At 39.1% G+C, this 12,994-nt stretch overlaps 1 protein-coding gene across 5 annotated transcripts in view; it reads right to left on the bottom strand.

Moving 5' to 3' along the window:
• Positions 1–12,994, bottom strand: part of LOC110050272 (protein Wnt-4-like) — a 31,512-nt gene that overhangs the window by 2,623 nt on the left and 15,895 nt on the right. For 4 of the 5 annotated variants that reach the window (XM_089293818.1, XM_020756180.2, XM_020756181.2 and 1 more), the window contains 3 exons: positions 7,861–8,007; positions 7,472–7,701; positions 5,926–6,218 (listed from right to left, as the gene is read on the bottom strand). In XM_089293818.1, the coding sequence (XP_089149944.1) occupies positions 5,926–6,218; positions 7,472–7,701; positions 7,861–7,940 (603 nt within the window). In that variant the 5' untranslated portion in view covers positions 7,941–8,007. Of the gene's footprint in view, positions 1–5,925; positions 6,219–7,471; positions 7,702–7,860; positions 8,008–8,190; positions 8,485–12,994 lie in introns of those variants that run through there. The other variant, XM_020756179.2, reaches the window with a different exon arrangement.

The raw sequence follows: 12,994 nt of genomic DNA, 5'->3' as shown, positions 1-12,994 counted from the left end.
GATGGTTTTGCACAATCTCTGTGTTTTGGTTTTTCATCTTTTTTCCAGACAATTCAAGCCATGTGCTCTCTTGTTCCTGTCAAAACGTGTTGGATTGCACATTTTCCCCCGGACCTTTCAACAGGAATTTCAAGTGCTTAACCTCTCAATTTTCAAATTAAGCCGACCATTCTAGATCTCTCTCTAGGAATCCAAGCCATCCATTTAAGTCCCCTTATTAAATGTTAATAATGGTTGACACTTCGAAGGCACCCTGTTGTGAAATGTTTTCAATCAATTCGAGCTTTTTGAAGTTTAAAGGTCATCAGTTAAACTTGAAACGAAAAGATATACTACAAGTTCATTTTTTTATGGTGTAAAATAATTCTTCCATGTCAGTAAGGAAAGTGTGAAATCGCTTGCGGCGACAATGTGCAGACAGAAGAGTTTAGAGTTTAAGAATTCCGAGATCTTTCAGTCCTTTGCAAATTACTTAGAATCACAGTTTCTACTGGAATAGCAACTTGTATTACAAATATTACGCTAAGTCAATCACCTGAGAAAGTCGAGAAATTTTGCTCGTTTCGGTTTTTTAAAACTGATCAATACTTGACGGTATCCATTAAACCCACAAATGGCACAAGAACGGGGCGTACCCAATGTTCTGCATTGAATCTGATTAATTTCGATTTGGCCAATTTTGCGAGCTGGAGCTGCGCAAAAAGTATTTTTTCCACTGCACGTGTAGAGATGAAAGGTCGGACAATAAAATGGCTTTTAAATTCCAATTCGATCTGGAAACATTGGACGAAAAGCCTCTCCGTGGGATATGCCACTGCAAAGTCCTATTTATTTTTTATTCATTTAATGGGCTTTATGTAAAGGTTATCAGCACGAAGGCCTCGCAATTAAACACCCGTTCGAGCTTCTTTCGCTCTTAATCTAAGGGATGGTTTTAATCTGGCATATTATACAGTTCCAGAAGTCTACAGACTTCTAACAATGTTAGAATTTCTCCTTGTAAATTGAAAAAAAGGCTTGTGCGACGCCACGTCAAGGTCAGACAGACCAATGACCTGTAATGTCCAAACTGAGCATGTCATATTCGACCATAAACAAAGCCCAAGAATGCAACCAGTGTGGTTTATCGACAGGTCCCAAGAAAGAAAGAACAAGACGTATCGCAAAGGAGTGTGATCTTATTTTTCTTTTGAATAATGAAGCTGCAGTCTCTTGTTTCTTTGTTCTTTCCGTCAGTCCTTCTTAAAGAACCAGAACCACAGAAATATTCCAAGCGACGAAGTAGTATTTTGAACGAAGATGCAAACTAGAAAAAATATGTCGAAACTGCCAATCATCTTTGTTGAGGTCCATACATTTCTCTTATTTTGTTATTGATAATTTGGAGGTTTATCAAGAGCTGTGTCTCCTATGCTCTTGGAAGTCAAAGGTTTCACACTATTTTTAGCTTCTGCACTGGCGATATAACAATTAAAAATTCAGAGATCGAAACCAAGGCACGGTATGCAGTAGATAACAAACCGCATCTGAAGGTCGGTCAAAAGCCAGAAGAAATTCGCATTAGCAAAAAATTAAAGAAAATAAAGCAATTATAGCCCGATTATCAGGAGTTACTACTGTCGTAAGTGTGCCCTATAGACGTTTCACACTTTAAAGACGCATGTCCGAAATTAGGCAAAAGTCAAAGAAGGTGCGTTGTGCGGAGTAATGATGATAATTGCTTTAACACGTTTTTGCTCTCGCTGGTACGAATTTAAATCATCAATCGAAAGTAATTTTCTCAAAGGAAATCCACATTTTCTATTGTTCACAGTTTGCCATCACCAAGACACAGTTGCCAAAGGCATATTTCACGAACCTGCATTTTCTAGAAAAGTTTTTTTCAGGTAAAATTTTAATTCGAGAAAACCGAAATAATTATTGACGCGAAACTGAGAAAAACATTTCACGAAACTTTCTCGAAAACTACGAGACAAGTTAAATGAAATAAAGAACCGCGAAAAGAAAAAACGTTGTAAAACTGCAAAATTGCAGAATATTGTCGAGTAAAGATTTTGTCTATAAAATTGTACAGTTTTTAGCACGCTACTCCAGACTCGAAGAGCTGAGTTGCTCGAAAGATTTAAATGAGATTTAATGAATTGTACAATAAATAGACCTGTTAGAACGAACAGAAATCATTTTACTTCGACCTCGGTGTTTCCGTTTACATTCATAGGAAAGACAAAGAAACATATGCAAAACCAGGAAACTGTAAAATTTTGAGCGCAACAAACACGTGACATCACATGTCAATCTCACACATGATTTGCATTTTATTGGCTTCCTTTCGCAAAGGGAAACATTCTTTGTACCCAGGCACTTTGTAGGAGAGCAGTATTGGGAGACTTTCTGATCTACATCTGTAATCTTTAAAAAGATTAAAAACACGCAGTATTTGTCGGATTAGCCCACTTTACGTTTCTCGCTTACGACCACATGTTTTCAGTTATCAAAGTGTTCCAGATGACAAGCACTCTGAAGCAGATCTCGCATCTTTGTACCCCACGAAGATTGCTCATTAGGTAAAATATCTGTCTTTTGGGTTTCGTTCATTGTAATTGTGAAAAGAATATTGATAATTTTGTGGTAAAGTGACTCCCACCATCCAGAACAAAGACATCTTGAGTTGTGATATTCATCTGCTGTTTTGCTGTGGAACAGTATAAGAAGGTTTTCCTTTCGCGCTAGGCATTTCGTATTAAGAATAGTTTTCAGCAATAGGAACAGTTTTTATAGTGATTGATTATAAGAGCTCCTTCAAGTAATGTAATCAACATAAACATATTGCTTAGTATGACGTAGTTCACTTTCGTGTAGCATTCTGCGAAATGGCTTAACAGCGTGTGTGAGACACACGATGATTTGAATGACCCTGTACATATTTATTAAAGCCAGTTATCAGCCCCAACTGCAGAACAATCTACAAATTTGTTACCCTCAATCTTGGGAGAATCCGGTTTTCAAAACTGGAGCTTAACCTTGTAAAAAAAGCGTCGTACCCGTTTTTTTATTTCCAGAATCTATGAAAAAACGGTTAAAATTTCGGTTTAAAGCTTTCCTAGGTTGAAGAAGTATCTTCCAAGACCGAGTTATGAATGGTCCTTCGTGGATAAAGTTGCTTAATTACTTGAACAAAAGATCCATATCTATATATTTTTTTTTGTAGAGACTTTGATGTAGAGCTGTTTAGTCGGCATCTCTTGACACCAGACATATTTTGCGGCAACTCAAGTTACTTATACAGCAAAGTTCATCATTTAAGACTCTTTACCGGCTGCACTTCCATCACAGCCCACGCCAAACTGATAAACACGGTCAACAACAGCATATTTCGTGACTATATTATCTCAAAACTTGCGGCTCTGTTCTTAACATTTCAATTGTGAAGAGGCCAACAAATCAGCTAAAATTTTTCTAATGATAATTTCACTCCACGAAACCCCAGAGGCACTGATTAAGAAGATATGAATAGGAAAAAAAGGTCTATGTTCACAGTCAGTCATGTTATCTTAACAGCGATAATGATCTTGGCTTCTGGACAAGGCAAACTTTCACGTATTTATTTGTATAAACAACCCGTCAAACTGAGTCTCTCCACATATCGACGGTGCAAAGCGAGATGAATACACTTCTGGCTAAAAGCATTTTATTCGGCAAGCTTTATTAACAAAGATATTTCCAAACATATATTTCCTTCGGCTAAGTGATCTTTGTCACCTCTTAACTAAGGCATTGCTGAATGTTGCCGATATGTAACGAAGATCTTTTCCACCGAGCATCCGCTTTCAATGCCAGCAAAGTCAAACCGAGCAAAAACCACGCAGGCAATCTTTCACTGTTGACTTAGCACACGGTCCTCAAAAATCCAAACGGCTTACCTAACAAACTTTGGTGGAATAAATCTTATACGCCGAGTTTCTCAAGGTTTTTTTTTTTTGTTATTCTTAAATCTAGTACCAAAGTCTCAGCAAGGGTTAAAAATTCCTGCACGCCAAACTGTTTTTTTTTTTCGTGCACGTAATGCATTACTACTAGAACGGTAAATTTGGCAACCTTTCAAAAACAAACGGGATAGAAACGCTCCGCAGACTTTGTAGAGTGGTCGAGAACGTCTTGCTTTGATCATGATACACCAAAGACTATAATCTGTGATAAACCCATGTTTTTTTTTGCCAGCTTTTTGTATTGATTTCAAGGGAGTTTATCGTGTACTCATATTATACTTTTAGCCGTATTTTCTCTCAAAAATTGATTGGGCTATCAAAGACACTACGGTTAATAAGCTCAAGTGTGGAGTTGCACTTCCGCTGAGCATGTTTTCTTTCGCAGGAGGTCAGTAATTTTTCAGTTTATTTTTCATAGTTCGAAAACATTTATTCTTGTTTACCACAAATTAACGCCAAATGGAAAGAGCTGTTGGCGCTTGAGCCCTGAAAAAAATTGCTACCGTGGTTTTTGCGACAAAGCAAATAAACAAAGGGCTTAGAGGAGGCTTAGAACTGAGCAAACGGGCCAAAGGAGTTTTTCTTGTTTTGGACCAGTATTTACCTTCAAGTCTGAGAATTCGAAAACTGCTAAGCTGATCAGTCTATTTATCGTTTTACTTGGTAACGGAGCACTGAGAAACACAGTTCTAGTCGTCGCCTACTCACCTTGTCAAATAAGTCGTTTCTCGTTTGTAAGGTTTATATTAAAACAACTCATGGAAATTCTATAGAAATTTATGGTTTTCTGACATATCGCGGCTTCTGTTATGATGAACTAGATGACAAATCCTTCCGCTGAAATCAGTACTATACACGACTTTTAATTTCTGTTCAACTGCTCTGAAGAACATTTCCTCAAATACTGCTCAATGAAAAGGAATGTGGTTGATGCTTTGTGACATTCAGGTTATCACACAAAAGCTTACCTGTTTTCATTAATGATAATTAATACTTAGAGAGTTGTTGTTTGCATAGAAAACAAGAGAACAGGTTTATTTTCATAAGCTTTTCCGCAGTCAGTTGTCTCGACTGGGCCCATGAATACTATTAGTAGCAGTAATAAACTCAGTGAGATACCCAACTGGACAAAAGATCCTGTCTGAAGCATACAGAGTGTTTATGTTGAGGGAGACAGTGGAATTCTTCGAACGTGATGGCGCGATAATCAAAACCACAGATTTCCAGGACTGTCACTCTGTCATATGCGCTAGATTACGATATGAAATACTTCGAGTCGTCTTCTCGATAGGCTATCTTTCTCTTGATCTCTATTTTAGGAGAAACTTCGAACCACACTTGTGGCCGGCAGGGTCAAATAGAACAAGGCAACTTGTTGCGAGCCTGGCTAAAATCTGTTTTCCACATTACTCTAGCTATTAAATGCAATCGAGATTTGATCTCTTAGTCGCCTGAAACAACAACGATAATTTCAAAGTTTTCAAAGCGCTTTCTGTCACTGATTTTAGTGATGTAAAGCAAGACAATTCCCCTTTTCTTTGCTTCGTAGAGCTACTGGGAATACTTGCCCTCAACGTTTAAGGTCGCTGAGTATAGTTATCCTTGGGGAATTACATCAGTGCTCTTTTGTATCACTTCATTTATTCTCATAAGTCGTCTGTTTGAATTTGTTTCAAGCACATTTAGAGAACTGACAAATTAATCAAGTCGAGGATTAATGAGTTATATATAGCATCTGTGGTGCATATTTGTTGTGTTGTAAACACGCTCCACAAAAGGAGTTAAAAGAGGCTTTACATCGAATCGGAAGCGAACACACTTCAGTCCCCAAAACCAGATTAGCTCTTTCAATCTAGCCTTGACTTTTTACAAAATCCTTTTATGAAAGGGTATTATGACGCTTATAGGTCAATACGGCAAAATATCAAGACCGTCTTACCGTTCTTCCAGCCTCGTTGTTGTGCAGATTCATGAGCGCGCGGCTGGTCGCGGAGGCTTCTTGACCCTTCATGCGTTTTTTCTCAACAGCGTCTGTGAAATTTTTGCTAAACCTCACACCGTAGGCGATATTGTCACTGCAACCTCCCCAGAGCCAGTTTTTGTTTTCTAGTTTCATCTTAGGCGTTCGCCCACAACCGCAGAGCTCCAGCCGTCCTATGCTACACGCCTGCGTCACGCTGTAAACCACGGCGGCCGAAGAGAGCGAGTAAACATACGCCGATTCTTTAGTTCCTGTGTACAAAACGAGAACGCGTTTGGCGGTGAGATACGCATTGATTATAGATAATCTCGAGTGTCTGAGTTCTCGTTCATTATTTATTTGTTTACTTAGCGGCCATTAACGCCTGCCGCAGCAAAAATATTTCCTTTTCTGAGGAAATTAAAATATCCCTGGTGTAAGGTGAGCTTTTCCAAAGTTAACTCGTTTCTCAGGTTGAAACCCTTGGCATGGCGGGAAATTTAGGATCTGTTGTTCATAAACGTGTTTTAAGTCTAGTAACAAACTATCTCTTTGACAACGTGGTAAACCGTGAGATTTCCGCAAAACCCCTCTCTAATTTGGTCATTTCCTGAGTGAAACCCAGGGTCGCCTTTTTTATCGTAAATGTGAACGGAAAGACAAGTCACAACATATTTATCATTTATCCTGTTCCCGATATAGCTTCCTTAAAAAAGCCATCTACGGCTCTAGAGTGGCTTTAAACGTTTAAACGACAGAACGCAAGACGCATTTTCGATAATCCGGTGGGCCCTACATCACGTAAACGTCTTGTTTTCTACGTCAAAGTGATTAAGGGGATGAAATATTTAAGGCTGATTAGTCTGTAAACGGCAAAGGTGTCCCCTGTAATTCAAAGCTCCAAAATACCCGGCGCGTCTGCGAAAAAATGTTTAGTCTAATATTGGACAAGGAGGGCAAAAGCTGGTCGGCGAAAACTGACAGGGCGGTGCATAAATGTTGAACTCATTCGTTTACCGTCCAATTGAATTATCCGTCTGGTTTTCTTAAATAATAAAACTGTGACTTCCGATAAGCGAGAATTAAAACAAAGCAAAAACAATTTTGATTACCAGAACAAAAGATCTATTACTTTGAACATGGAAGTGCACATCAATTGCATGGATTACAGAACACGCTGATGTTGTCACGTTGTCTGTCGTAAATTATTTGCTGAAGTACAGTTCCTGGTTTTTGTTATTAATTTTTTTTTCTCATAACTTTGAAGACAAGGTTCGAGATAACGCACCAAGATGGCTGGGTTTCGATTTCGAGCCTCGAGGCCATTTCGGGTTACAGCACTGACCATAGAACTCACAAATCACAATCAAACAATCATATGTCAGCTAGAATGTGTACATAAAGCTACCCCTTGCCCAATTAAGCTCAATCAATTCCACAAATAAACCGATCTTTACAAAAATACCCGTTGAACGCTGAACCTCTAACAAATAATAACAGCAGATTACGTTTTATAAATCCCTACCTCTCTTCAGGTCGTTGTAAAACGAAGGAGCTTTGTCGATGGTCGAACAATTCCAACGCCTGTTCGTCAACTGTGACTTACACTCCGACTTGGTCATTTCGACAGCTTCTGCGACGTATTTCATTATCGGGAGTTTTCTTCTGCACATTTTATACTGATCGCCAACAAATCCTTGGTATTTGTTGCAATCGGACCTGTTCCAGTTATGCTCCGAGGGAAGTCCTATGGCCCTACACAATAAATAACAAAGTGAACATTAATTGAGTGAGGCACCAATTGCATGTTCCCTTTTGCTAAAAGCGCAGAACTTAGATATGCAAGTTGGCAAAACGAATACAGTAAACACCAAGAGGTCAAACAGGGTTGGCAAAGCAATTCAGCCTACTTACAGCCATCTAATTCCATGTAGCCTTTGTGCAAACACGCTCAACACGAGCAGAATGGCAGCGGCGCGAAACAGATTCTGCATGTTGCCGTGTAAGGTCCGTTCACGCAAACAGCCAACTGATTAGTTCACAGAGCGATTACTCTTGGACCTGCCAAGTAACAGAGCACGAGTATAAATAAGCTAAGCTAATTAATAGCATGCAGAGGGTACTTTTCATATCAAGTGATAAAAAATTTCCCGATGACTCCTCGAGTTGGGTTACATCGATGCGGTCGTGACCCATACCAAAGCGTCGAAAATAACTACCAAGCTCTATGACAAACACACATACTCGATAATTTTGGCACGCGGTATGGTTGAAGCCCAAATAGGACACAGCTTGTCGAAGAATGGTCAAATACTTCAGTCTTGACTTAAATAGCTCAGAGCGTCAGTGCGTCGGTGTTCACAATCGGAACGAAGATGTTGTTTAATGATCGCATGGCGGCCGGTCGTCAAGCGTTTTATAGCTAAAGGTGCACGAGTAATTAACTACGCATTTCACTTCCCTACCCGCCCCGCCCTGCCGAGTGTCAGTAGCTGTTTTTAAATCGTTTTCAACAGCCTTGAGTTGAGTTTTACCTTGCTTTGTTTTCCGCTGGGGGTAGGGGGGGGGGGGGGGTCAGGGATACGGCGACGAGCTAAATCTCGAGAGTATGACAACAATGTCGTGTGTATGTACGTCTACCACCTACACTATTCAGACGGAATCGACGAAGGCATGATCAGGAAAGACCACACTTCGAAATAACCGCGCTTTTCATCTTGTGCGGTTGTCTGACATCTTTAACGAGTAAACGCCTTTCCGTCTCCCCAGCACAGCCCTAAATTCAAGTTTGCCGCGCACGCGCGCGCGCGCGTTTCTACAGTTGTGCTTGAAAACCTCGCTGCAATAAGACTCTGTTGAGCGTTTGATCAACTCTTTGGATAAGAAAGAGTCCTCGGGTGTCACAAAAGGGCCGTGAAATTTAATAGATAAAGTGGATTAGAGAGTCAATACGGATTTTGTTTCCCTGCCGGCCAGGCCTCTTTGCATGACATCGCGCGATGAAAGGCAGGTGAGATCTTGTACGACGTGCTGAGAGAAAATTATTCACAGTAAAGAACGCACGGACGGCTGTATGGACGGGCTTAAGAAGCTGTTAATTGGAAAAAAAATTAAACCACTTAACGACTGCAAGAATTCTCACCAAATGTAATCGGGAAAAAGTACAAAGCAAAGCACGTTTGTTGACAGCAAATGTATTTGAGGTTCTTCTACGAGAGGATCGGTAAATATCGCTGAAGAGAACTCTAGGGCTATGGACAATCAAGAATTGATTAACTCGTAGAGACACTGCAGCAAAGCCCCGAGGAAACGGGACCAGCTTTTGATGAAAGGAACAGATACCTATTCGCTTTGTCGGGCTAGCGTAAAGAGATCATGCAGTGAAAACTGGGAGGTCACTGATCAACATATTTCAACTGGTCTTGACTTCTTGTCGCGAATTAGCACTGATTTTTTTAAAAATTCTCTTCTGACTTTTGAGGCGGTTTTATAAAGCTGAATGTTCGAGAATGTCACATAGAGCTTGACCCGAGCCTTGTTGTAACAGAGCACACAAGTACCACAATTTATTTGCTTCTAATTAAAAAACAGTTTAAGAACTACACGGGTGCGAAATCGAGGATGTATGATAATGTGCTAAGACTGTTTCCACACGAATTGCGTGCAGTTCGACATAAATAGGTCACGATATGTAAAAATATCGAACATTGAATATATATGGAACGTATGACTGCTAAGTTAATAAGCCAACGATTGCTTTTATTTGCGCCGTCAACAATGTTTTGATTTGTTCAAATGGAGTATCTTAAATGACTTGATTGCTCTATATGTTCTAGTTGTTTGTCTGTGCGTCTTCCGCGTCTTCCGCGCCTTCCTTTCGTTATAAGTGTGTGTGCTTCTAGATAAAGCTGTATCGAACATTTCCTGATAGTGCACCCCTCATTAACGCAGCCATCAAAGATTTTTCATTCATCTGTCCTTTGAAACGATAACCATGCAAGTTTGAAAACGATCCACTTAAGCCCTCCCCCCTCCCCCCGCTAAACGAACTGATCTTTTTCTGTCTTCGGCTCTTCTTTAAACTGTTCTTCAATGACTCTAAATATACCGTAATTTCATTATTTTTTTCATTCAAAGATAACAATCAAATCGAGGTAAATACAGGTTAACAAATCGATGTTTTGGCCAGATTGCTGAGTAGCCCGAGTTCGGTAGGCTTAAAGTTTTAAGTACGACACGCACTCGAGCTTTAATATTGTAACTCGAATCGATTGATAAACCTATTTAAGTTTCTTTGGTATTTCTCCAACATTTTCTGAGCTTCCTGGAGTCAGTTACGATTGGAAGAAAAGCTTGTCGTCTCCAAGGAAAAAGCTCCGTCGAGGGAGGATAAATTTTCTTAAGTACTCGTTGCCCATGTGAGTTTTTCCGGCCACGTACCGTACACCGCCGTAGGAGAGAGCACTCTTGGAAACACGAAGCGAGATTCAAGAAGGCTTTTGATCATGTAGATAACAAGTTGCTAAATATAAGAGGGCAACATGAGATTTATGTTACGTAATTTTGCTTTAAGAACATCGCGCTCTTAAAGAAAAACACGGCTATTAACAGGAAATCGCTCATTATGAAAATTCCGATTAGACGGCGTTTACGAAAAGGAAAACGGCCGAATTTAAGCTTATTAACGCATGTTCAATGAAACCAGTGTTAGCGTTGCATTCGACCGCGCCAAAGAAAGTCCAGTAAGCACTTTTCGTTTTAAACGAGCTGTAAGCAAGCTACGATGGCCTCTTTTCTCAAAGGGAATTTTTCTCTAGAAATAAAAACTCCTTATTTCAGGAACGTGCTTCGTTTAAGAAAAACGTAGGCTAATCCTCATTGTTCGTCTCCTGTCTGTTGTGTGCTACTATCCGCGGTGTAAATATTTCCTTAAAAATTTGAGTACGTGAGTTAAGCTGAGCATTAAGGTATTTTGCGGTGCTGTACACACTCAGCAAAACCGCAGTCCGACGGGTTTATCAGAATACCTCTGAAATTAAAAGAACAACTTAGTGTACTTCAAAAAGAGCGCTGAATATAAACTGTTTAGAGCTGGTGAACTATAAGAAAGGCTTAGTCCTTCGAATATTCAAGAATTGGTGAAAAGTAACAAATTTTACTGTTTTTTCTCTTTTCTTAAAAACACGAAATGGTCTTCCGAAGTCCTTCGACAAATATTCAAGAGCTGATGAAAAGCAAACAATTCTACCGGTTTTCTTCAAAAACATGAAATAATTGACTATTTACGAACGAAGGTCAATTGATTCTCAACTTCAACCTAAGCCGTCAAAAATTCTATTTAGCTCATGCATTTTTTTTTTTTTTTTTTCAACAAAAAAAATTATTTTGTTATGATGCCAATGCAATAACATGCGGTTTTCAGCGCTCAATTACGTTACCATCGTCTGTCATTCGCGCTCACACGATCCGAAACCTCCGCAATCCAGGGAAGGAAGCGGGGATGATTCTAAAATACTACGGACACTCCCCAAATGCGTCACTCAGACACCCGTCTACAGCGAGATGGATACAGGAACGACGAGATAGGAAAGAACTTTCCCACAAAAGGCTACAAAAATAGTTTACTAGTCGGTCTACAAAACATACATTTTGTAGCCTTTTGTGGGAGAGAATTTGTTACACTTCCTGTAGCATTCTTGTACTTTTTAGAACACTCTAGAATATAGGTCGAGTCTTCTACTCGAATCGACTTGTGACTTGCATCAGCGAGTGCTGCGGCTAAGATATTAGCCGAATTTTCGAATTTCTCGTAAGAGTTACGCCTTCTTTAACCACATTACTCTGGTGGCAGATTCGGCTTCGCAGTCCTCAAACATAATCAAAGTTCGATTTGGTTATATGACTGTTGCTTCGCGTGATAAGCAAAAAAATTGCGGATGTGAAGATGATCGAAAACGAAAATGTTGCAGGTACTCATACTGTTAGACGCTTTTAAGAGAAATTTTATAACTAATTTCAAAAAATAGAAAATGCTAGAGAGTATTGAATGTATGCAGTAGTCAGACAACCAAAAAATTTTAAGCCCTTCACGATAAAGTTTTAAAAAAAGCGACTGAATGACAGCTTCCTGTCACATATCTGGGAAAATATGAAAATGTGGATTTCCGTGTCTTTCAAGGGCTAACAGATATATAATTTTTCGGCATATCTCGCTATAAGCCGCTTTCAGTTATAACTGAATCAGTAGGAAATATATAACCAAACCACAGCAATTCATATAGCGTTGTAATTTTCCTCTTAAGCCACGATGAATCTCAGCTGGAAGGAATGGATGCATCATAACTCGGCCAAAACAACAGCGGTGCCGAGTCGTGTTTCCAAAGATACCGACAATAAATAGAAACAGCAGTTGCCAGACCAATGATGGAAATTCCACGACGATTCACTAAAAAATCACAGGCATTTTTAAATTTTGGATGTCTGAAGAAATAGGTTTATGATGAGATTCGTCACGGAACTTTCAAAATCTTCCTGAATTTCTAATGACAATGTATTATTATTATTATTATTATTATTATTATTATTAAAGACGGCATTATATCAAGCAACAAACAAAGCTATTTACTAACACTAAAGTTATACTTATTCACTAAACAATTACAGCTATTCGCGAAAATCAATTGCTTTCGGCTGGAATCGAGTACAAGCTTTAATATGTGACTACCTGATTTCAAAAGGCCAAGTTTTCTATATCACATTATAAGTTCAAATGTAATCATTGCCTTTTTTCGAAATTACAACATCAAACGTCCATTAAAATTGAACAAAGAAGTATAATTAGGTCAGCAATCAAATTCCTATTAGCTAAGGATTAAGAATATCCCAGCAAATAAAAGTGCGGATTATCGGATTTTAATAATCTGTATAATGGAAAGTAAAAGAGCGCAAACGACTAATTGGTTTGTAAAAGGCACTTCCTTTGTGAAAAGTTTGCGCAGTAAAAACAACTTGTGAGTTTTTTAAAATTAGCATGCACGTTCAAAGTAGT

The sequence above is a fragment of the Orbicella faveolata genome, unplaced genomic scaffold (assembly GCF_042242905.1).
Source record: "Orbicella faveolata isolate gen_17 unplaced genomic scaffold, um_ofav_v1 contig_25, whole genome shotgun sequence".
Classification (NCBI taxonomy): domain Eukaryota; kingdom Metazoa; phylum Cnidaria; class Anthozoa; order Scleractinia; family Merulinidae; genus Orbicella; species Orbicella faveolata.
This window is presented reverse-complemented; position numbering and strand designations above follow the sequence as displayed.